The sequence below is a fragment of the Papio anubis genome, chromosome 2 (genome assembly GCF_008728515.1).
Source record: "Papio anubis isolate 15944 chromosome 2, Panubis1.0, whole genome shotgun sequence".
Taxonomy (NCBI): domain Eukaryota; kingdom Metazoa; phylum Chordata; class Mammalia; order Primates; family Cercopithecidae; genus Papio; species Papio anubis.
This window is the reverse complement of record NC_044977.1, coordinates 91,667,482-91,691,741: the sequence shown is the minus strand read 5'-3', so window position 1 is coordinate 91,691,741 and position 24,260 is coordinate 91,667,482. Positions and strand designations below refer to the sequence as shown.

Sequence of the window (24,260 nt, the reverse complement as noted above, 5' to 3'; positions counted from 1 at the left end):
CATTTATCATCCGGGGGCCCTTGAGTCTGGAGTAATAGCTATCTCTCGTCGATCGCCCTAAAATGATATGTTCTGTTTGTGTACACAGAGCTTAGGATTCATTTTCCTGGCCCCTCTTCCCTTTAAAAATTTGAAATAATAATCAGCCGGGCACAGTGACTCACACCTGTAATCCCAGCACTTTGGGAGGCCGAGGTGTGCGAATCGTGAGGTCAGGAGATCAAGACCATCCTGGCTAACACGGTGAAACCCCGTCTCTACTAAAAATACAAAAAAATTAGCTGGGCATGGTGGCGGGCTTCTGTAGTCCCAGCTACTCAGGAGGCTGAGGCAGGAGAATGGCGTGAACCTGGGAGGTGGAGCTTGTAGTGAGCCAAGATCGTGCTACTGTGCTCCAGCCTGACTGACAGAGACTCCATCTCAAAAAAAAATTTTTTTTTTGAAGTAATAATCACATAACCTAAAACTAACCATTTAAAGTATACAATTCAGTGGCATTTAGTACATTCACAATGTTATGCAACCATCATCTTCATCTTGTTCCAGAACATTTCATTACCTCAAAAAGAAACCTAGGCTGGACGCAGTGGCTCACACCTGTAATCTCTGCACTATGGGAGGCCGAGGCAGGCGTTAGAGACCAGCTTGGCCAACATGGTGAAACCCCGTCTCTACTAAAAATACAAAAAATTATCTGGGCATGGTGGCAGGCACCTGTAGTCCCAGCTACTCTGGAGGCTGAGGCAGGAGAATGGTGTGAACCCGGGAGGTGGAGCTTGCAGTGAGCCGAGATCGCACCACTGCGCTCCAGCCTGGGCCACAGAGTGAGACTCCTTCTCAAAAAAAAAAAAACAAACAGCTGGGTGTGGTGGCACACATCTGTAATCCCAGCTACTCGGGAGGCTGAGGCAGGAGAATCGCTTGAACCCGGGAGGTGGAGGTTGTGGTAAGCTGAGATTTTAAAAAAAGAGAGAGAGAGAGAGCACAAGTGAGCCAAGTCCGGATGCGGTGGCTCACTCCTGTAATCCCAGCACTTTGGGAGGCCGAGGCGGGCACATCACTTGAGGTCAGGAGTTCTAGTAGGTGGGATTACAGGTGCCTGCCACCATGCCCAGCTAATTTTTTTTTTTGAGATGGAGTTTTGCTCTTGTTGCCCAGGCTGGAGTGCAATGGCACAATCTTGGCTCACTGCAACCTCCGCCTCCCAGGTTCAAGCCATTCTCCTGCCTCAGCCTCCCGAGTAACTGGGATTACAGGCACATACCACCATGCACAGCTAATTTTGTGTTTTTAGTAGAGATGAGGTTTCTCCATGTTGGTCAGGCTGGTCTCGAATTCCTGACCTCAGGTGATCTGCCCACCTCAGCCTCCCGAAGTGCTGGGATTACAGGCGTAAGTCACCATGCCTGACTCTAATTTTTGTATTTTTAGTAGATATGGAGTTTCACCATGTTGGCCAGGCTGGTCTTGAATTCCTGACCTCAGGAGATTCGCCTGCCCCGGCCTCCCAAAGTGCTGGGATTGCAGGTGTGAGCCACTGCACCCAGCTGATCTCTTCTTTTTCAAATAACTTAAAGATCTCTCTGCCTTTAATATCTACCCCCTCCTTTACTTCCACTTTTTATTTTTCTGATACATCCGCTAAAAGCACCACTTTGATTATTTTGCTCTGTTGAAAAATTTAAAGTGGATTCTCCAGGCTCCAGCCTGATCTCCTTATTGTTCCTCTCCCTAACTCATATACCTGATTTTAGCCTCCTCCAACCTATTGTCAGCATCTCCGCCCTTCTTGCAACCCTCGAGAGACTGCTAAGCCCTCCAACTTTTTTAAACCTGTCTCAGAGAAGCTGTGTCTGGCCTCTCCTGTATCCCTGTGTATCCCTGAGGGCTTGGAAGGCCTTGGCACCTTCATACGCTCTTGCGGAGGATGTGGGTGTGGTGACAAGTCTGGACCACAGGCACACCGGAGACAGGCAGAGAGTGATGTTGGCGTATGGGACCTAATGCTAACACAGGTATTGTTCCAGGTTCTTAGGTGTGGAGAGAAGGAATCAGTCAAAAAAATTTCTGCCCTCAATGGGCTTTCATTCTATTCCTGTTTATGTAGTTTTATATAAACAGAAAGGTTATAAAAATAAGGTTATATGTTTCTAGCGTAAAGGGGTAGCTAAGGAAAGCAGTCGATGAGGTACCAGCTCTGTCATTGAAACATGCTGTTGGAATCTGGCTTTTTCATTAAGATATGCTGGCCTCTGAAGTGCCCTCCTTTTGGAGAAGATGGTACTACCATCTTATTGGTAGTACTTGGATATTACTACCTAGCTGGTTATTTGATATTCCCTCCCTTTGCCTTCTCACGGTAGCAGTAGCTGAGACAGAGCATTGTTTCAAGTAATTTTTGGACAGGATGGGCTGTGGCTGCAGGAATGGACACAGCTTTTAGCCCTACTCTGTGCAGCTCATTTGATATCACCTCCTATCTGCATTTCTTTTGGTTGGGTTTGCTGGACATAACCTGCCTATGTGGCATTCCCCTGGAAGTCTGTTGGAGTTCTAGAAGGGGCAATAACCAGCCCTTTGTACTAAGTACTTCTCAAAAAGTTTCCATTAAATGCACCCTAAAAGATATGCTGGCTGGGATTAACTTCACAATAATCTGGAGGGAGGAGGGGAGGGCTGGAATGGAGGCATAGTGGGTCTGGCCACCAGCTGGGTAATGGGTTTCATTATACTTTTCACTTTGGTAGATGTTTGAAGTTTTTTGTAATTAAAATATATACCCTTACGGTCAAGGAGTGATTACTTTAATATTTTTACATTATTATATTTTGTATAAATAACCTTATATTGAGTGAGGTCTTTGGTTTTTTTAGTATTGATTTTGATTATTAGAGTCCACAGCAGTTAGGACTGAATCAAGGTTAGGCTGGTGAGAAGTCTTCAAATTTGTGTTTATTAATCAGATTTAAAAACATATATAACATTTGGGTACTTCAGTTACAAGTCAGCCCTCCTTCCATGTCCCTGTAAAGAAAAGTGGAATGGGCAAAATTAGGATCAGGTGCCAGAGAGTGGGCCTTTTAGAGGCTGAGGATATTTAGGTGTGAAGTATGGGAGAAATGAAATCCTACCACTTAAATTAGACTTCAGGGGTGAGCCTGGTTTAGGGTCAGAAGCCCTATGAGACTGACTACCACCACCACTACTGATGCTAATTTTGCCCCATTGTAGGCTGGTGTTTACTTACTGCTTTATCTTTGTGCTTTAACCTTCTTTCTTCCTCTTGTCCCTTTAGTACTTTCTTGCCTCCCTCCGCATCATCCCTTGCCCCCCGCCCCCAGACCCATATCCATCCGTCTTGATCTCTTTAGGCTGATTTTCCTGTATCATGTCCCATTCTAGCCCAGGCCCAGAAGCTGGCCCACAGTTCACTCCCTTTCTTCATTTCTGCTTTTTAATGAGTGACCACTAGTGTTTGTTAACAAAAGTGATTGGACCACGAAATGGCAGGCTGAGGCATGAAGACCCATTCATGTAGCCTTAAAAGATTTCAGGCAGTTGGCAAGCAAGAATTTTAAATAAAAATTGAAACTACCACCTGTATTTTTTCAGGCCGTTGATGCTCACTGCCATCAGCTGCATCCTCCCTATGGCACTGGTAAGTGTGGGAAGGGCTGGTGACAGTTTTGGTGGGCTGCTGGATTTCTTTTTTCTGGGGGAAAAGTCTATTTGCAAGCTATGTTGTTAACTTGTCCTTGAGGGCTGGAGAGCTTGAACCAGCTAGAGAAGACTAAAAAGATAAAGAAGCAACTGATCATGTTCATGGATATCCTTGGGCAACTATTGTCAGGAACAGGGGCTATTTTAGCATGTGCCTTGATCCGTATATAAAATTAGTATGTTCTGTGCACTATTTTGAATAATAAACATGCACTATCCAAGTGCTCTGGGGTGTCAAATAATAACTGTTAAATTTCCTGGAACTTGCAAAACATTTTTTCTGAAAATAGATATTGGTTGTGTACTAGAAAGGGTCCTAAATGTCATATGTGCTTACCATTTCCTTCAGTAGCAGGAATTTATCTCTCTCTAATATTTTAAGTTCTTTGTGGTCAGGGCACTCAAATGTTTGTTCCAGTGACTAATTTAAACTTCTGGTAGAGACTTGCTTGAATGCGGTGGAGGGGAAGGGACTTGGTAGAAATCGGAAAATAAATTGTGGCTGTTATTAACAAACTTCAGGTGGACTTGGGATTTGTGATCTGAAAAATGATATCACAATCTGCTTGCAGTGAATAAAGTTGAAACAGAAGTTGGGCAGCAAGTCACAGAATTGCTAGTCTAAGCCCACAAGCAAATTGCTATTGGAGTTGCCTTACTTAAGATCCTGAAACCCTGCAGCCGTCTCCTTGTAGCAAGTGGGTCAGAGGACACAGAGATTCAAAGTTTTATCTTAATAAAGTAGTCTCCATTCTAAGCTGACAGTTTGATTTCAGTTCTGTAGTCTTTAACACCTTTAGACTGTGGAAGAAAGTGCCTCCAGAACAAAATGCTGAAATTGTAGATTTGCATGCTGCTAACCATGTCAGTAACAGCGACTAAATCATTCATATTCACTTCATTACATCTCTGTGAGAAAATCTTAGCATTATTGGCCCACAGCCTGGATTTCCCCCTGGTCTTCATCCTCCATTCCTCAGCCCTGCTTGTGAAGCAGGCATAGAATTGTGTGACACATTTACTATGTTCTTCATTTAAAAAGCAGAAAGGAGAACTTGACTCCCAAGCAGCTGTCTACTCTAGGTTTCCAGGCCAGTGTAACCAAGTGGTAACTACTGAACATGTTTTGAGGGCCTGTGTCAGATAGTATTTTCCAAAGGTCATGAAAAAACACATTCTGTCATCCTCTATAGTATATGCATTTTAGAGTTTCAGTCAAAAACAGACTATAGAGCATGACAGAAGGTGTTTGCTCATGACCTTTGGAAAATACAAATGACCATAAACAAAGTCCTTTTTGACATGCATGTAACACATGCTTTCTGAAGTAAAGATCTGGAAGCCATTTGAGAGTATTGACATTGTAAATGCAATGGCAAAACATAGCCATATTGGATTGAGGGCTACGGGTAATGCAGAGCAGTGTGTAGGGTAAATGAGAACAGAGGAGAGAGAGCTCACTTCAAGCTGGAAAGAGAGCTCCCCAGTAGCGTCTCACCCATTGTGGTGCAGGTTTGGAGGACTCAGGGAAAGTGGGAAGATGGGCTGCACTTAGTCTCTGCTCAGACCCCATCTTTGACTCTGTGAAAACCTTCTCTGGACTACCCAGAAACTTGAGGGTACCCTTCACTCTTCAATAAACTTTTTGCTTGCCCCCACTTCTCTACCTTGCTCATACACTTTCCTTCCCTAGCTCCCGGTAAAATGAGAGAGTTCTTATCTTTGGGGCTAATGTTCATACTAAGGGTCAGGCACAAATGTGATTGCCCAAAGATAGTCCGGGGAGTGAGAAGGCAGGCCTAAAAGCTGTGCCTGTGGAAAAGTGATATTTAAGGAGCTGACTGAATGGGAGCAGAACATCCAGTGGAATACTCAGAAGCCTTGGTCAGGGAGATCAAGAAAGCCAGAGAAAGCTGCACATGGTGGCTCATGCCTGTAATCCCAGCTCTTTGGGAGGCTGAGGTAGGGGGATCACCTGAGGTCGGGAGTTTGAGACCAGCCTGACCAAAATGGAGAGACCCCATCTCTACTAAAAATACAAAATTAGCTGGGCGTTGTGTAGCGCATACCTATAATCCCAGCTACTCAGAGGCTGAGGCAGGAGAATCGCTTGAACCTGGGAGGTGGAGGTTGCGGTGAGCTGACTTCGCGCCATTGCACTCCAGCCTGGGCAACAAGAGCAAAACTCCATCTCAAAAAAAAAAGAGGAAAAAAAAGAAAGCCAAAGAATATGGTAAAGTTATCAGCATTATAGGTCTATATGGAAATGACTTTATACTAGCACTATTAGACTGTACTCTATAGTGTATATGGTCAGCTAACCTTAGTGAAAACTGTGTTAAAACTGTATAGCAGAATTTGTTATTCTGAGGATTATAAATAAAAAGTCAAAGTATACTATCTGATGCAGTAATGTAAGGGTCAACCCTTCGTATATTGTGACATTTGATAATGTGAGTGATTGCCATTGAATTAAATTTGACAAACTTTCCGCCCTTTTATTATGAAAAATTTTAAAGAGCTTTGAATAATTGTACAGTGGACATTCATATACTGTACCATCTAGATTATATAATTGCTAATCTGTTGCTGCATTTGCTTCATCATTTATCTGTCCATCAGTCAACTCATTTTTGAAACAGCTCTACTGAAGTTTTACGTGCCATTAAACTCATCCATTTTATTCATTTTATTTTATTTTATTTTTTTTTGTTTTGAGACGGAGTCTTGCTCTGTCACCCAGGCTAGAGTGCAGTGGCGCGATCTCGGCTCACTGGAAGCTCTGCCTCCCAGGTTCACACCATTCTCCTGCCTCAGCCTCCTGAGTGACTGGGACTACAGGCGCCCACCACCACACGCGGCTAATTTTTTTGGATTTTTAGTAGGGATGGGGTTTCACCGTGTTAGCCAGGATGGTCTCGATCTCCTGACCTCGTAATCTGCCAGCCTCGGCCTCCCAAAGTGCTGGCATTACAGGTGTGAGCCACTGCAACCAGCCTTCTTTTTTTTTTATTTTTTGAGACGGAATTTTTGCTCTTGTTGCCCAGGCTGGAGTGCAATGGCACGATCTCGGCTCACTGCAACCTTTGCATCCCAGGTTCAAGCAATTCTCCTGCCTCAGCCTCCCAAGTAGCTGGGATCACAGGCTTGTGCCACCACGCCCGGCTAATTTTGTATTTTTAATGCTAATTTTGTATTTTTAGTAGAGATGGGGTTTCTCCTTGTTGGTCAGGCTGATCTGGAACTCCCAACCTCAGGTGATCCACCAACCTTGGCCTCCCAAATTACTGGGGTTACAGACGTGAGCCACCATGCCCGGCCCAACTCATCCATTTTAAAGTGTACCATTATTTGAGTTTTACTAAATGTAAACAACTATGTAGTCATTACCACAGTCCCAGTTTTAGAACATTTCATCACCTAAAATATTCCCCTGTGTTCATTTACAGTTGATTCCCGTTCCCAAGTGACTGCTGATCTTCTGTCTCAATAGTTTTGCCTTTTCTAGCAATTTCATACAATTTGAATTATATAATATGTAGTCTTTTGTTGCCTGGTTCTTTCTCTTAGCTTAATGGTTGAGGTTCATCCATATTGTATCATGCATCAGTAGTGTGTTCTCTTATATTTGCTGAATAATGATTTTCCATTGTATGGATATGCCACATTTTGTTTACCCATTCATTTATAAGTTGATGGACATTGGGTTGTTTTTAATTTTGGGCTACTACACAGTATGCTGCTGTGACCATTCATGTCCAGGGCTTAATATGGCCATGTGTTTTCATTTCTCTTGTATAGATATCTAGGAGTGGGATTGCTGGGTCACATGGTAAGTGTATGTGTAACTTTTTTTTTTTTGAGACGGAGTCTTGCTCTGTCGCCCAGGCTAGAGTGCAGTGGCGCTATCTCAGCTCACTTCAAGCTCCACCTCCCGGGTTCATGCCATTCTCTTGCCTCTCAGCCTCCTGAGTAGCTGGGACTACAGGCGCTCGCCACCATGCCTGGCTAATTTTTTGTGTTTTTGGTAGAGTTGGGGGTTTCACTGTGTTAGCCAGGATTGTCTCGATCTCCTGACTTTGTGATCTGCCTGCCTTGGCCTCCCAAAGTGCTGGGATTACAGGCGTGAGCCACCGCGCTCAGCCATGTTTAACATTTTAAGAAATAAACTGTTTTCCAAGGTGGCTCTACTGCTTTACATGCCTACTGGCATTATGTAAGGGTTGCAGTTATAATCATTCCAGTGAGTGTGAAGTGTAGTATCTTGTGGTTTTAATTTGCATTCCCTAATGATGAGTGTCATTAATCATTAATGTAATTAATGATCTTTCCTCGTGCCTATTTGCTATTCATACATTTATTTTTCGTGGTGAAATGTCTGTTCAAATACTTTGTTTTTAAAAATTGCATTTTGTGCCTTATTGAGTTCTAAGAGAGAATTCTTTATATAGTTTGAATAATTTTTTCAGATGTATGATTTGCAGATACTTTCTCCCATCCTATTACCTGTCTCTTCCATTTTCTTTTTTTCTCTTTTTTTACTCCATCTAGTTCTGCTTCCTACTTTTCCATTTTCTAAATGGTGTCTTTTGAAGAGTAAAAGCTTAATTTTGATGAAGTCAAGTTTATCTTTATTTTCTTTTTTTTTTTAAATTTTTCTTTTAAGGATTGTGCTTTTAGTGTCATATCTAGAAATCTTTGCCTAAACTAAGGTCACAATTTTCTTCTGTGTTTTCTTCTAACAATTTTATAGTTTTAGGTTTTACATTTAGATATGTGAACTCTTTTGAGTTAATTTTTGTGTGGTATGAAGTAATGGTCTATGTTCTGTGTTTTGTTTTGTATAAACAATTATTCAATTGTTCCAGAACCATTTGTTGAAAATACTTTTTTTCTCCATTGAATTACAATGGCACCTTTGTTGAAAATTTACCATACGTGTATGAGTTTCCTTTCAGACTCTGTTTTGTTCTGTTGATCTATATGTCTGTCCCATTTTTTTCTTTTTTTCATCTTTTTTTACTCCATCTAGTTCTACTTCCTACTTTTCCATTTTCTAAATGATGTCTGTTGAAGAATAAAAGCTTAATTTTGATGAAGTCCAGTATCTCCACGGTCTTGATTACTGTACGTAACTTTATAGTAAGTCTTGAATTTACTATAGTAAGTCTTTCAACTTTGCTCTTTTCTTTCAAGATTGCTTTGGATATTCTGGATCCTTTACATTTCTACAGATTTTACAATCAACTATTTAATTTTGTTTAAAAGTTTGTGATTTTGATTGGGATTTTCATTTTGATTGGTTTTGATTGCTGTGTTCAAAATCTGTAGCTGTGCTGCCCGGTATGGTAGCTATGTGTGGCCATTGCTGATTTGAAATACAGTCAGTTTGAATTGAGACGTGCCATAAGTCTAAAATACACACTGGACTTAGAATGAAACAAAGGATAAAAATAGATTATCATGCTTTTTTATGTGTTACCTGTTGAAATAATACAATTTCGGATATATTAGGTTAAATAAAATAAAGTATTAAAATTCGCCCATTTAATTTTTTAATTTTCTGCTATATAGAAATACTTTTTTGGCTCTTTCTTTGAATTCTAACATTTGGTTGTTGTATATATTGACTTTGTATTTTCTTTCTCTTTTTTTTTTTTTTTTTAATTTTTATTTTGTGACAGTGTCTTCCTCTGTCACCCAGGCTGGAGTACAGTAGAGCTATCATGGTTCACTGCAACCTCAACCTCCCAGGTTCAAGTGATCCTTCTACCTCAACCTCCCAGGTGGATGGAACAACAGATGCATGTCACCATGCCCAGCTGATTTTTTGTACTTTTTGTAGAGACAGGGTTTTGCCATGTTGCCTTGGCTGGTCTTGAACTCCTGGGCTCAAGCAATTTGCCTGCCTTAGTCTCTCAAAGTGCTGGGATTACAAGCGTGAGGCAGTGTACCAGGCCAACTTTGTATTTTTTTACCTTAGTAAATTAATAAATTCATTTATTAGTGCTTTTTTGTTTGTTTGTTTGTTTCCCAGAGTTTCGCTCTTGTTGTCCAGGCTGCAGTACAATGGCAAATTTTTAAATTAAGGATTTTTGTGTCTATGTCTGTGAAATATTGGGATTTTTTTTCTTGGTTATGTTTTATCATGGTTATGCTAACCTCATAAAATGAGTTTGGGAGAAATGTCCCTGTCTTCTGTAGTTTCTAAAAGTATTTTTGTAAAATTAGTGTTGATAGAATTCACCAGTAAAATCCCTGGGCCTGGAATTTGGTGGGAAGGGTTTTGATCATGAATTCCATGTCTTTACTAGATAAACAGCTGCCAGTTTTTCTTTTTCATTTTGTGTCATTGTTGGTATTTTTCAAAGAACATGTTAATTTCATTTAAGATGTCAATTTTATTAGAATTAGGTTGTTCATAACATTTTCTTATTTCCCTTTTAATGTCTTACTGTAAAGAATTGTAGGGGGTGGTCCATCTTCTACCTCTGTTATGGGTAATTTGTTTTCTCTTTTTTCCTAGTTGTTCTGTTTTATCAACTTTGTTGATTTTTTTTTTTTTTTGAGACGGAGTCTCGCTCTGTCGCCCAGGCTGGAGTGCAGTGGCTGGATCTCAGCTCACTGCATGTTCCGCCTCCCGGGTTTACGCCATTCTCCTGCCTCAGCCTCCCGAGTAGCTGGGACTACAGGCGCCTGCCACCTCGCCCGGCTAGTTTTTTGTATTTTTTTTTTTTTAGTAGAGACAGGGTTTCACCATGTTAGCCAGGATGGTCTCGACCTCCTGACCTCGTGATCCGCCCATCTCGGCCTCCCAAAGTGCTGGGATTACAGGCTTGAGCTACCGCGCCCGGCCTGATATTTTTAAAGAATCCATTTTTAGACTTAATTTTTGCTGTTACTTGCTTTGGATTTTATTTCTTTCTCTTTTTAATTGTCACTGTTTTCTTCTTTTTACTTCATTTTAACGTAGTCATCTTTTTCTAGCTTCCCTTTTTTTTAGTTATAATACACAGCTGTGACTAAATGTTTCTAGCTTCTTAGGTTAGATCCTTATGTCTTTGATTTTTGGACCTCTTTTAGCATATACGTTTACAGTTTTCAATTTTCATGTAGGCATATTAGCTGCATCTCACAAATTTCATTATGTGGTATTTTCATTATTCAGTTCAAAACATTTTCTAATTTCTCTTTTGATTCCTGCTTTGACACAGGGTTCTATAGAAGTATGTTCTTTAATTTCTAAATGTACGCTACAAAGAAGGGCGTTATTGGTAGCTGACAGTTACGAGAAACATATTGGGGTTCTGGAATCATTCAGTGAATTGCTGTGGGGAGGGATTAGGTGGTGATTCCTGAAGACTGTCTTCTACTAAGGCATATAAAGTTTGTCCTGTCAATACTGGAGAGCAGTGACGGGTTTTAAACAAGGTAGGAACTGATCCTGGCAGGAGTTAAGGGATCTGCAAGAATTGTGGTGTTATTACTGTTGCGTAAGGGTGTCAAGAAGCTCATCCTAAGGATGATGGAGTGGAAGGGATATACATTAAGATGCCTTTGCATGTGAGTGAGGCCCTTCTGATGGGAGTGTGGAGGAGAGGAAGAACTAGAGATTGGACAGTGGAGTGGTGATGATGGGAGAGGGTAAAGTGGTTAAGGAAGAGTGAGACGTGGTGGAAAAGGCCAACAGTCCTACCTTGAGAGGAGTGGGAATGTGGTGCCCTCCACTGACAAGATGGGGATACAAGAGGAAGAGCACAGAGTACCTCAACAAGTGCTGCAAAAGACATCATAGAAATCATGAGGGGGTCATTAAGGCAGAGGGAAGTTAAGTGTCTGATTCTATCAGCAAGATAAGGTATGAGAAATGTTTCAGTTTGGCAACAAGGGAGTTTATATTGCCTGGTGTATGTGTATACAGAATATCTTAGTATTTCTACTGTCAGCAATTTTTGTTTTTGAAATGGAGTCTTGTTCTTGTCAGCCAGGCTGGAGTGCAGTGGTGCAGTCTTGGCTCGCTGCAACCCCTGCTGCTTGAGTTCAACTGATTCTCATGCCTCAGCCTCCCAAGTAGCTGGGATTACAGGGGCCCACCACTATGCCCAGCTAATTTTTGTATTTTTAGTAGAGACAGGGTTTCACTATGTTGGCCAGGCTGATCTCGAACTCCTGACCTCAGGTGATCTGCCTGCCTTGGCCTCCCAAAGTGCTGGGATTACAGGTGTAAGCCACCGTGCCCAGCCGGCAATTCTGAATAGATTGAAATTCATCAATTGAAATCAACATCTTATCAAATTATGAGCCAAATTGAATTAAAATCAGAAATAATCTGAATTTTTTATTTCTGATTTTGGCAGTTAGACTCCATAAACTTTCAAAAGTATTATAATTATTAAACATGATTATTCATTTTCTTTTTTTTTTTTTTTTTAAAGACGGAGTCTTGCTCTGTCGCCCAGGCTGGAGTGCAGTGACGCGATCTCGGCTCACTGTAAGCTTCGCCTCTCAGGTTCACGCCATTCTCCTGCCTCAGCCTTCCAAGTAGCTGGGACTGACTACAGGCACCTGCCACAATGCCCGGCTAATTTTTTGTATTTGTAGTAGAGATAGGGTTTCACCGTGTTAGCCAGGATGATCTCAATCTCCTGATCTCGTGATCCCACCACCTCTGCCTCCCAAAGTGCTGGGATTACAGGCATGAGCCACCACGCCCAGCCATTATTCATTTTCTTGAAACACAGTCTTGCTGTGTCACCTCAGCTGGAGTGTCGTAGCGTGATCACGGCTCACTGCAGCCTCCACCTCCTCGGCTCAAGCTATCCTCCTACCTTAGCCTCCTAAGTAGCTAGGACTACAGACACATGCCACCATGCCCAGCTAATAAAAAAAAAAAAAATGTTTTGGCTGGGTGTGGTGGCTCATGCCTGTAATCCCAGTATTTTGGGAGGCCGAGGCGGGTGGATCACCTGAGGTCACAGTTTGAGACCAGCCTGGCCAACATGTTGAAACGCCGTCTCTATTAAAATACAAAAATTAGCTGGGCGTGGTGGCAGGCGCCTGTAATCCCAGCTACTCAGGAGGCTGAGGCAGAGGTTGCAGTGAACCAAGATCGCGCCATTATGTTCCAGCCTGGGGACAAGAGCGACACTTCATCTCAAAAAAAAAAAAAAAAAAAAAAAAGGCCGGGCGTGGTGGCTAACGCCTGTAGTCTGAGCATTTTGGGAGTCAGGAGATGGAGACCATCCTGACTGACACGGTGAAACCCCGTCTCCACTAAACAATACAAAAAATTAGCCAGGCATGGTGGCGGGCACCTATAGTTCCAGCTACTCAGGAGGCTGAGGCAGGAGAATGGTGTGAACCCTGGAGGCGGAGCTTGCAGTGAGCCGGGATCATGCTACTGCACTCCCGTCAGAGCAACAGAGTGAGACTCCGTCTCAAAAAAAAAAAAAAGATTTTTTGTAGATACAGGATCTCACTATTTGCCCAGGCTGGTCTCAAACTCCTGAATTCAAGCAATCCTCCCAACTTGACATCCCAGAGTGCTGAGATTACAGGCTTGAGCCACCACACCCAGCCCGTAACTATTCTTTACTCATGGTTTTGTGAATGTACAAAGTGACTGTCAAAGAAATTCTACCATCTTAGGGTTTGCTCTTTAAACAGGGATGAGATTTCCTCTGGGGAATAGTGGAAATGAATTGGAGAATGGGTTTGCTGGAAACAGTAGCCTAATGAATGGCACCCTCTTTGGCCTATTGAGGGTGTCTATTAAATGGCATCCTTTTTTTGGCCCTTGAGATGGAGAGAACAATAGATACCTTTTTTATCTCTCTAATCAGAGACTCAGATTACTCAGTAATTATCTTGAGACTCCTTTTGGACAGGAAACTTTCTAGTTCTTAATTTCTAGTTTTTTCCTCAGTTAATGTTTCTAGAAATAGAAAAAGCATTCATAGTGCCGGGCTTGGTGGCTCATGCCCATAATCCCAGCACTTTGGGAGGCCGAGGCAGGGTGATCACTTGAGGTCAGGAGTTTGAGACCAGCCTGGCCAATGTGGTGAAATCCCATCTCTAGTAAAAATACCAAAAATACCTGGGCGTGATGGTGACTGCCTGTAATCCCAGCTACGTGGGAGGCTGAGGCAGGAGAATCACTTGAACCTGAGAAGCAGAGGTTGCAGTGAGCCAAGGTTGCGCCACTGCACTCTAGCCTGGGTGACAGAATGAGACTCCATCTCAACAGAAAAGAAAAAGCATTCATAGATATATAAGACTTTTAATCCTTTGACTACCTGTTGATCTAATAGAACTGCAAGTTTATTCTGAACACTGCATTGGTCACATGTGTTCCTTCCAAGTCATTAGTCTTTTTTTTGGCTTACATTGGTTACTACCTGGATCCATTTTTCTTTTGGAAAAGATTTGGCCTTTTCTTTATAAGTTGTCTTGATAATACTTAGTCTTAACTACCAACAGGTTGTTAGCTCCTTGATTAAAACAGCCCAGCAAGAGCTCATCTTGATTCTACTGAAAGGTTTTCTCTCCACAATTGAACAAATTATAAAGGGTAACAAGGGGACGGGGTGAAGGACTCAGTTGTGAAAGTGTTGACTGTGATAGATTCTAAATGTATCGTTGAGCTCTTCCGAGCATTAAAGACTGATGGTGTTAGGCCGGGCGCGGTGGCTCAAGCCTGTAATCCCAGCACCTTGGGAGGCCGAGACAGGCGGATCACAAGGTCAGGAGATCGAGACCATCCTGGCTAACCCGGTGAAACCCCGTCTCTACTAAAAAATAACAAAAAAATAGAATGGAAGAGGGTTAGCCGGGCGAGGTGGCGGGTGCCTGTAGTCCCAGCTACTCGGGAGGCTGAGGCAGGAGAATGGCATAAACCCGGGAAGCAGAGCTTGCCGTGAGCTGAGATCCGGCCACTGCACTCCAGCCTGGGCGACAGAGCGAGACTCCGTCTCAAAAAAAAAAAAAAAAAAGACGGATGGTGTGAATATTAATTCGTTCCTTAGAAAGCTCAGCTGTTGTCACTCAGACAGATTTTTACCTTTAATCTGGCTTAATATTGTTTAGAAGATTTGTCTTGGCCCTTCTGCCAGGAGGCCAAGATGGCTCAAGGTGGCCACTGGTTCCTCTGGAAAACTGCTGGTGGGTTGAGATGGGGTTTCAGTCAGTTCTCTCTTGTGACCCAAATCAGGCAGAAGGTGGCCTCCTTGCTGAGACTACCTTTTTAGAATATATTTTTCTAGAGTATCATTTTCTCATTGTTTTTCTCCATCTCTGTGCTGCTTTTGCCCAGAGGGCTCTGGGGAATCTGGCTTTCCTATAGATCCTTCCTGGTGTCCTTTACTGGATGAGGTGCAGTGACACTACATTTTCCCTTTAATTAGTGGTCTCAGAATTTCATCAGATTCGTAGTAGATTTTTGAGGGAGAGAGTCTCCAATCTTCTATATACTATCAACCTAATACAGGTAATTATCTTCTTTACTTTTTTTTTTTCTTTTTTTTGAGACAGAGTCTCACTCTTTCTCCCAGACTGGAGTGCATGGTACCATGTCGGCTCATTGCAACCTCCATCTCCTGGGTTCAAGCGATTCTCCTGCCTCAACTTCCAAATAGCTAGGATTACAGGCGCCCACCAGAACACTCAGCTAATTTTTATATTTTTAGTAGAGACGGGGTTTCACCATGTTGGCCAGGCTGGTCTCGAACTCCTGACCTCAGGTGATCAGCCTGCCTCTGCCTCCCAAAGTGCTGGGATTACAGAAGGGAGCCACTACGCCCGGCCCTTTTTTTTTTTTTTTTTTTTTTTAAAAAAAGAGACGGGCTTTTGCTGTGTTGCCAGACTGGCTGTGGTGTCAAACTCCTGGGCTTAGCAATTCTCCCGCCTCAGCCTCCTGAGTAGCTGGGACCACAGGCATGAACCACTGTGCCTGGCAGTCACCTCCACCTTGATGTGGGGGTCCCAGTAGTGTCTCTTACAGAAGGCTGCTGGGAGATGCATAGAGCTGACGTGTGTGTGTGTGTGTGTGTATTTATTTATTTTTTTGAGATGGAGTCTTGTTCTATCACCCAGGCTGGAGTGCAGTGGCACAATCTCAGCTCACTGCAACCTCCACCTCCCGGGCTCAAGCGATTCTCCTTCCTCAGCCTCCTGATTTCCCAAGTAGTTGGGATTACAGGTGCCTGCCACTATGCCCAGCTAATTTTTTGTTTTTATTAGAGACAGGGTTTCACCATGTTGGCCACAACTTAGCTGGTCTCTAATTCTTGATGTCAAGTGATCTGCCCGCCTCGGCCTCCCAAAGTGCTGGGATTATAGGCACGAGCCACCGTGCCTAGCCTATCCTATATATATTGATGTACTCTTGGCTGTTGCCATTAAAAGAATAGATTTACACCTCTCCACTGTCCATTTTATAAAGTGGTAGGCCTATCTCCCTTTCAATTATTTGTTCTCACCAGAACTCAGCTCTGCTGGGGTATTCTGAGTTGGTCATTAGCAGACTTATAGTCATCAGGAAATTCTTGGCTTTAGTAGAGGGTTATGTTGTTATCTGTAGGTGAGCTTTACCTAGTGTGTTAATTCTGAGGCTTCATTGTGGCTGTTAGTGCTGTTGAAATCAAGAGATCAGTGTTAAACTTTCTTGACCTTTCTAATGAAACAGCAAAATTTTATTTTAAATCCACAGGTTAAAGACATATCATTTAAATAATGAGCATTTGTTGAGTGGCTACTCAGTGTGCCATCTGTTTCTGGGCTTTGTGGATCTGTAAGTCAACCTGACCCCTGTTCTTAGCGTAAAGTGCCCAGCTGTAGTGAAAAAAAGGTGGCAGCTATTGGACATGGTCAGAATTCCTCTGAGTTTCCTAGGTGGCGTAGTATCTTTGCTAGGACTTGGTGGTCATGTATAATGAGACATGTGGAAGTCAGAACAGAAAGCATGGTGTAAGGCTGATTGGGCCCCTCTGGGTATGAGAAGAAAGAAAAGCTTCCAGCAAGGAGTTCATCTAAAGCAGTATCACTCCATGGTGTTTTTTTGTTTGTTTTTTGTTTTTTGTTTTTGAGACGGAGTCTTGCTCTGCTGTCGCCCAGGCTGGAGTACAGTGATGTGATCTCAGCTCATGCAACCTCCGCCTCCTGGGTTCAAGCGATTCTCCTGCCTCAACTTCCCAGGTAACTGGGACTACAGGCGCCCACTACCACACAGCTAATTTTTGTATTTTTAGTAGCGACGGGATGTCACCATATTAGCCAAGCTGGTCTTGATCTCCTGACCTTGTGATCCACCCGCCTCGGCCTTCCAAAGTGCTGGAATTACAGGTGTGAGCCACTGCACCTGGCCCCACTTCATGTTTTTTAAAACTATTTGAGGGGTAAACTGACCTAGATTGGAAACAGAGCAGGTCAAAACTCCTGTGCTGCAGGAGGATCACTCAAGACCAGGAGTTTGAGACCAGCCTGAGCAATATAATGAGCTCCTCTCTATAACAACAACAACAAATTAGCTGGGGGTGGTGGTATGGGCTTGTAGTCTTAGCGTCTTGGGAGGCTGAGGTGAGAGTATTGCTCGAACCCAGGAGTTCTTGGTTACAGTGAGCGATGATCATGCCACTGCATTCCAACCTGTACAACAAAACAAGACCCTGTCTGTGAAAAACAGAACAAAAAACCCTTGTGCTCATCAGTAGTAGGATCGTGTCTGTGAACAGCCACCGTACTGTAGCCTGGACAACATAGCCTCATCTCTATTTTAAAAAATAGGCTGGGCACGGTGGCTCATGCCTGTAATCCCAGCACTTTGGGAGGCTGAGGCTGGTGGATCATGAGGTCAGGAGTTCAAGACCAGCCTGGCCAAGATGGTGAAACCCCGTCTCTACTAAAAATACAAAAATTGGCTGGGTGCGGTGGCTCACGCCTGTAATCCCAGCACTTTGGGAGGCCGACGCAGGCGGATCACGAGGTCAGGAGATCGAGACCACCGTGGCTAACACGGTGAAACCCCATCTCTACTGAAAAATACGAAAGAAAAATTAGCTGGGCGTGGTGGCGCCTGTAGTCCCAGCTACTTGGGAGGCTGAGGCAGGAGAATGGTGTGAACCTGGGAGGTGGAATCTCTGTAGAGCCGGGATTGCAACTACACTGCACTCCAGCCTGTGCAACAGAGAGACTCTTTCAAAAAAAAGAGGCCGGGCAAGGTGGCTCAAGCCTGTGTCCTGTTAGCACTGAGGCCGAGGCGGTGGATCACGCAGGTCAGAGACGAGACCATCCTGGTTAACATGGTGAAACCCTGCCTCTAATACTAACAAAAACTAGCCGGGCGAGGTGGCGGGCCTGTAGCCCAGCTACTGAGGCTGAGGGCGAGAATGGCTGTGGAACCCAGGAGGCGGAGCTCGCAGCAGCTGAGATCCGCCACAGCACTCAGCCTGGGCGACACAGCGAGACTCCGTCTCAAAAAAAAAAAAAAAAAAAAAAAAAAAAATGACATGGTGGCGGGCGCCTGTAATCCCAGCTACTTGGGAGGCTGAGGCAGAGAATTGCTTGAATCCGGGAGGCGGAGGTTGTAGTAAGTCAAGATCGTACCACTGCACTCCAGCCAGGGCGACAGAGGGAGACTCTGTCTCAAAAAAAAAAAGAAAGGGCTGGGCTCAGTGGCTCACACCTGTAATCTCTGCACTTTGGGAGGCCGAGGCAGGCAGATTGCTCGCGCTTAGGAGTTGAGGAGTAAACTAGGCAACATGGAGAAACCATGTCTCTACAAAATTTTAAAAAATTAACTGGACGTGGTGGCTTGCACCTGTAGTCCCAGCTATTCAGGAGGCTGAGCTGGGAGTATCACTTGCGCCCAGGAAGTGGAGGTTGCAGTGAGCCGCGATCACGCCACTGCACTCTAGCCTGGGAAACATAGTGAGATCCTATCTCAAAAATAATAATAATAAAATAGGCCGGGCGTGCTGACTCACGCCTGTAATCCCAGCACTTTGGAAGGCCAAGGCGGGCAGATGACAAGGTCAGGAGATCAAGACCATCCTGGCTAACATGGGGAAACTCTGTGTCTACTAAAACTATAAAAAATTAGCCCGGCATGGAGGCAAGTGCCTGTAGTCCCAGCTACTCGGGAGGCTGAGGCAGGAGAGTGGCGTGAACCTGGGAGGCGGAGCTTGCAGTGAGCTGAGATCGCACCACTGCACTCCAGCCCGGGCAACAGAGTGAGACTCCATCTCAAAAAATATATAATAATAATAATAATAATAATAATAATAAAATAAAAAATAAATTAAAAAGCTATTTGTATCCAAAGGCTGTATTTCAGCAGTTGTTAAAGTTTAAACAAGATGTCTTGTCTCTCTTCTCATTTTGTGATAGTGGTCTGTTGGGGACGAATAGCTTTGTTGAGGACACAGAAGAAATACCAGCCATAATTTGGGAAACCTAGGCCTAAAGTCTACATGGGCTTCTGCAAGAAAATACTGTGGCAGCATGCATGGGTCAGATGCCACTTACCTTGGAAGGAAAATAGGGACCCCCATCCTGAGCGAAGTAAGCTGTCTTGAGTCCTTGATTTTTCTCCAGATGTACCTGGACTATAGGACAGGAAGCACTCACTGATTGCATAGCCTTTGACACTCATTATATACTGGGATGTGCCCTTGTTTAGTAGGTGCTCACTTGTCTCCTTTCAGGAGTGACTTGAGTGCTAGAAGGAGGGATCATGTGGTGGTCACTGTGTGTCTTTCCTCTGCTGCAGTTCTTATCTGTGGACCAGACACCTACTACCTTACGGATCCATGGTAGCTCTTGTTTAAGGACTCAGTCCAGTGAGCAGACAATGTTCTGTGTGTTTTCTTGTCACCCTAACTGTAAATATGCTCCTACTTTCTCCTTGCTTTAGTAGAACCCTCATGGTGTGTATTGCTTTCTCTGGGAAGCCTGATGATCTAAGGCTTCCAAACACATCCCAGTCTTCTGTGGTCTCACCCAAGTCTTGACACTTAGGGTGTTTTGTAACTAGCTTACGTCTCAATTACGACTATAACATGTAGATGCTTATATGCTTCTTTAACCTAACATTAAAATATGAGCTTCTAAGGTGGGTGAAGTGATATGCACCTGTAGTGCCCGAGAGGTTGAGGTGGAAGGATCACTTGAGCCCAGGAGTTCAAAGCTGTAGTGTGCACTGATCATGCCTGTGAATAGCCTTGTATTCCAGTCTAGACAACATAGCGCAGCTCATTATTTAAAAAAAAAAAAAATAGTGGCCGGGTGCAATGGGTCACACCTGTAATCCCAGCACTTTGGAAGACCAAGGTAGGCGGATAACCTGAGGTCAGGAGTTCAAGACCAGCCTGGCCAACATGGTTAAACCCTGTCTCTACTAAAAATACAAAAATTAGCTGGGCGTGGTAGCGCATGCCTGTAATCCCAGCTACTCGGGAGGCTGAGGCAGGAGAATCACTTGAGCCTGGGAGACAGAGGTTGCAGTGAGCCGAGGTCAGCCAGTGCACTCCGGCCTGGGTGACAAAGACTGTCTCAAAAAAAAAAAAAAAAGAACATCTTTCTATGTCAATAAACTAAATCTTTTAAAATAACCACGTAGTAGTCTATTGCATAGATCTGTCATATATTATTTAACTCATTTTTGTTGGATATTTAGGTTATTTCTAATTTTTTACTATTGTAAATAATCCTGTGGTAAACATATCCTCTGTCATTTCCTCAGGGAGACTTTACAGAAATAGAATTGCTAGCTCAACCACCTTCTAAGGTTCTTTAGTAGCTATAACCATGTGCTTTAAATGTCTCCTAAGAACATATAGAGGCCAGAAAGGCTGCCCACAAATTTTGAAACTGTCCTTGCAACTAGGACTCATTGGCTGCTGGGAATTCAGTGATTTTAAACTGAGTTTTGGGTTTTTATGTTTTGTTGGTTGTTTTCTGGTGTTTCTGTAGGGTTTATGCAAACCCAGACCTGGGGATTTTCTACAAGTAACAGGCCTTAATAGAGATGTGCTTCTGGTGTACAACCTCCTACAGCAGCTTGAGGGAACATATATGACATGAAGGAAACCCCAGCTCTGTTGTTTATGTTATTAATAGATGCTAGGTTGTTATTGTAAAATGAGTGTCTTTAAGTTTCAAATGAAATTAATTTTCTTGAAAGGTTTATTAATGAAAACAAAGATCAAAAATAAAGAGATTCTTGAAATCACTAAGATTGTAAGAGTCTGAACTTAAAAGACAAAGCAGAGAACCAAGAGGAGGAATTTGGTAATCCAGTCTGGGCTTGGCATAGACATGAATGTATGCGGTTCTCAAAATGTGAAACACCTTAAAAGAAAATGCAATTATAATTCGATTTTTTTTCTTTCTTCTTTCTAGGTATCTCATTCAGTTGCTAAACTTATATTAGTTAATTTCCACTGGCAAGTTTCAGAGATATTGGACAGGTAAGGTATTTGGGGGAGGAGAGATAACATTGCCCATAGCTCTGCTCTCCATGGTGATTATTGTTTACATTTTGGACTATATTCCAATATGCATGGTATAATTTTTTTTTTTTTTTTTTTGAGACAGAGTCTTGCTTTGTTGCCCAGGCTGGAGTGCAGTGGCCGGATCTCAGCTCACTGCAAGCTCCGCCTCCCGGGTTCACACCATTCTCCTGCCTCAGCCTCCCGAGTAGCTGGGACTACAGGCGTCCGCCACATCGCCCGGCTAGTTTTTTGTTATTTTTTTAGTAGAGAGGGGGTTTCACCATGTTAGCCAGGATGGTCTCGATCTCCTGACCTCGTGATCCACCCGTCTCGGCCTCCCAGAGTGCTGGGATTACAGGCTTGAGCCACCGCGCCCGGCCTGCATGATATATTTTTAAAACATTGGATTCTGTTTTCCATCCTCTTCTCTTAATATGTTGTGAACTTTCCCTGTGTCTTCAGTATATTCTTCTACCCCAGTTTTATACTAGCACAGTATTCTATCGTAGATATTCCATGCTTTTTCCAAACCTCTTTTGTTGCACAGTGAAGTTAATTCAGATTTTCTTTCCCATTGTTAATTTTTAATCAGTGCGTTTCTAGGTAACACATGCCAACATCTTTTACTTCTTTTGGATATGTCAACTTGAGGATTGTATCATAGTACAAGTCATATTTCCTTTAGAAAATGTAGGCTGCTGGCCATACGTGGTGGCTTACGCTTGTAATCTCAGCACTTTGGGAGGCTGAGGCAGGCGGATCACCTGAGGTCAGGAGTCAAAATCAGCCTGGCCACCATGTGAAACCCTGTCTCTACTAAAAATATGAAAATTAACCTAGCGTGGTGGTGCACTCCTGTAGTCCCAGCTACTCAGAAGGCTGAGACAAAAGAATCGCTTAAACCCTGGAGGCGGAGGTTGCAGTGAGCCAAGATTGCGCCACTGCACTCCAGCCTGGTGGCAGAGTGAGACTCCGTCTCAAAAAAAAAAAAAAAAACAGGCTGCTTTACCACCCACCACCTCTACCAGCAGCGTATTTGAGTATTTCTTTCCACCTCCTCCAGAACTAGAGATCTTAAGATACAGACCTTAGAGTCTCAAGATGTCTTATAAGTTGTCAGGAAAAGGGACACCTCCTCCTCTGCATCCTCTGTAGGAATCTTTTATGCTCACCCTTGGAGGCATGTGCCCTTGTCTCGCACAGTGTTTCTCATCCTCAGCATTATTGACATTTTAGGCTAGATAACTCTTTGTTGTGGGGGCCTGATCTGTGAATTGTAGGATGTCTAGCAGCATCCCTGGGCTCTATTCTGCCACACCTCTAAGTCCTTGGCAATCAGAATGTCTCCAAACATTGTCAAATAACTCGTGGGGAGCAAAATTCCCTCTGGTGAGAAGTACTTGTTACCATTCCTACTCTTTCACACTGCAGTAAATTTTCCTTTCTCATATGGTATGATTTTTTTTATTTTTATTTTTTTGAGACAAAGTCTCACTCTGTCACCCAGGCTGGAGTGCAGTGGCACGACATTGCCTTACTGCAACCTCCGCCTCCAGGGTTCAAGCAACTCTCCCGCCACAACCTACAAAGTAGCTGGGATTACCAGCACTTGCCACCACGCCTGGCTAATTCTTGTATTTTTAGTAGAATTTACAGAGGAAGGTCATGCTTTTCCTTCTCCAGGCTGAACACAACTGGGAAGGACATACCAGCTGGAACAGCTCAGCACAATCAGGAAAGAGCAAATGTGTTCCTGATTCACTAACTGCTCTCATCCTGTGTACTTGAGTTGGAATACATTTAGATGAAATTGCAGATGAACTTCTGCTGCCTTATTATTATACTACTGCCCAAAACTCGGGAACCACATAGGTTCTGGCAATAGGATATCTCTCACTGCCTAAACTCTCAGCATAACTCAGGAGTGGAGGTTTGGATGGCAAAAGAGACTTAAAAGACTAGTGTGGGAATTAGGAATAAAATGGGCCCCTCAATAAGGATAGTTGAGGGAAGCATTCTGACTAGGTAGAAATCACATAGATGAGACATAAGTCTTTTCTGCTCCAATTCCTAATATCTTGGAAATTTGTTGACCTGGGCTTTGTGTGGCACTTTATTGCCACTTGATAATTCTGTTTAAATGGAAAATTATTGTAGGTGACTCCTACTGTCACATAATTTTTCTGGAGTTAAATATAGAAAAGGAATTATTGGCTATAGCATACGTTTATTTTTGCCTTTGCTAAATAATTCCAGGTTGTTTTCCAGAGTGATTTACCACTTTACATGCTCAGCAGTAGTATATAGGTGTTCCTGATACTGTAAGACTTAAAGTTTTGCAATTTGGTGGCTGTAAATGGCATCTAATTGTTTCAATGTCCTGTATTATTAAGGAGGTTGAGAATCTTTTCATATATAATGGCCATTTTTGCTGCCTCCTCCTTTGAAATGCCTGTTAAGTCTTCTCCCCATTTTTTATTGAATTATGTTGTTCTTCTAAATGGATCCTTCCCCCTTCTCCCATGTCCAGTTCCTAGAACCAAATGGATTTTTAGGAGTTTTTGTTTACTCTGAATACTGATCCTTCACCAGTTATATATATATATATGAGTTTTTGTTTTTCCTGAATAGTAATCCTTTGCCAGTTATACGTGTGTGTGTATGTGTGTATGTTTGTTTTGTTTTGTTTTGTTTTGGAGACAGAGCAAGACTCTTGCTCTGTCTCCCGGGCTGGTGCAGTCTCTGCTCACTGCACTGCAACCTCCACCTCCCAGGTTCTAGCGATCCTCCTGCTTCAGTCTCCCAAGTAGCTGGGATTACAGGCATGAGCCAACACACCCGGATGGGGTTTCACCGTGTTGGCCAGGTTGGTCTCAAACTCCTGACCTCAAGTGATCTATCCACCTCGGCCTCCCAAAGTGCTAAGATTACAGGCGTGAGCCACTGCGCCCAGCCATATATATAGAATTTTTTTTTTTTCTTTTTGAGATAGTCTCGCTCTGTCTTGCAGGCTGGAGTGCAATGGCACAATCTCGACTTATTGCAACCTCTGCC

General features: G+C 43.2%; 1 protein-coding gene across 14 annotated transcripts in view; it reads left to right on the top strand.

The window, feature by feature from the left end:
- The window catches only part of ARIH2 (ariadne RBR E3 ubiquitin protein ligase 2), a 70,233-nt gene that overhangs the window by 23,141 nt on the left and 22,832 nt on the right, over nt 1–24,260 (top strand). For 7 of the 14 annotated variants that reach the window (XM_031663355.1, XM_031663358.1, XM_031663356.1 and 4 more), the window contains one exon: nt 21,115–21,182. In XM_031663355.1, the coding sequence (XP_031519215.1) occupies nt 21,115–21,182 (68 nt within the window). Of the gene's footprint in view, nt 1–3,612; nt 3,659–19,107; nt 19,276–21,114; nt 21,183–24,260 lie in introns of those variants that run through there. The other 7 variants (XM_031663367.1, XM_031663366.1, XM_031663365.1 and 4 more) reach the window with 2 other exon arrangements.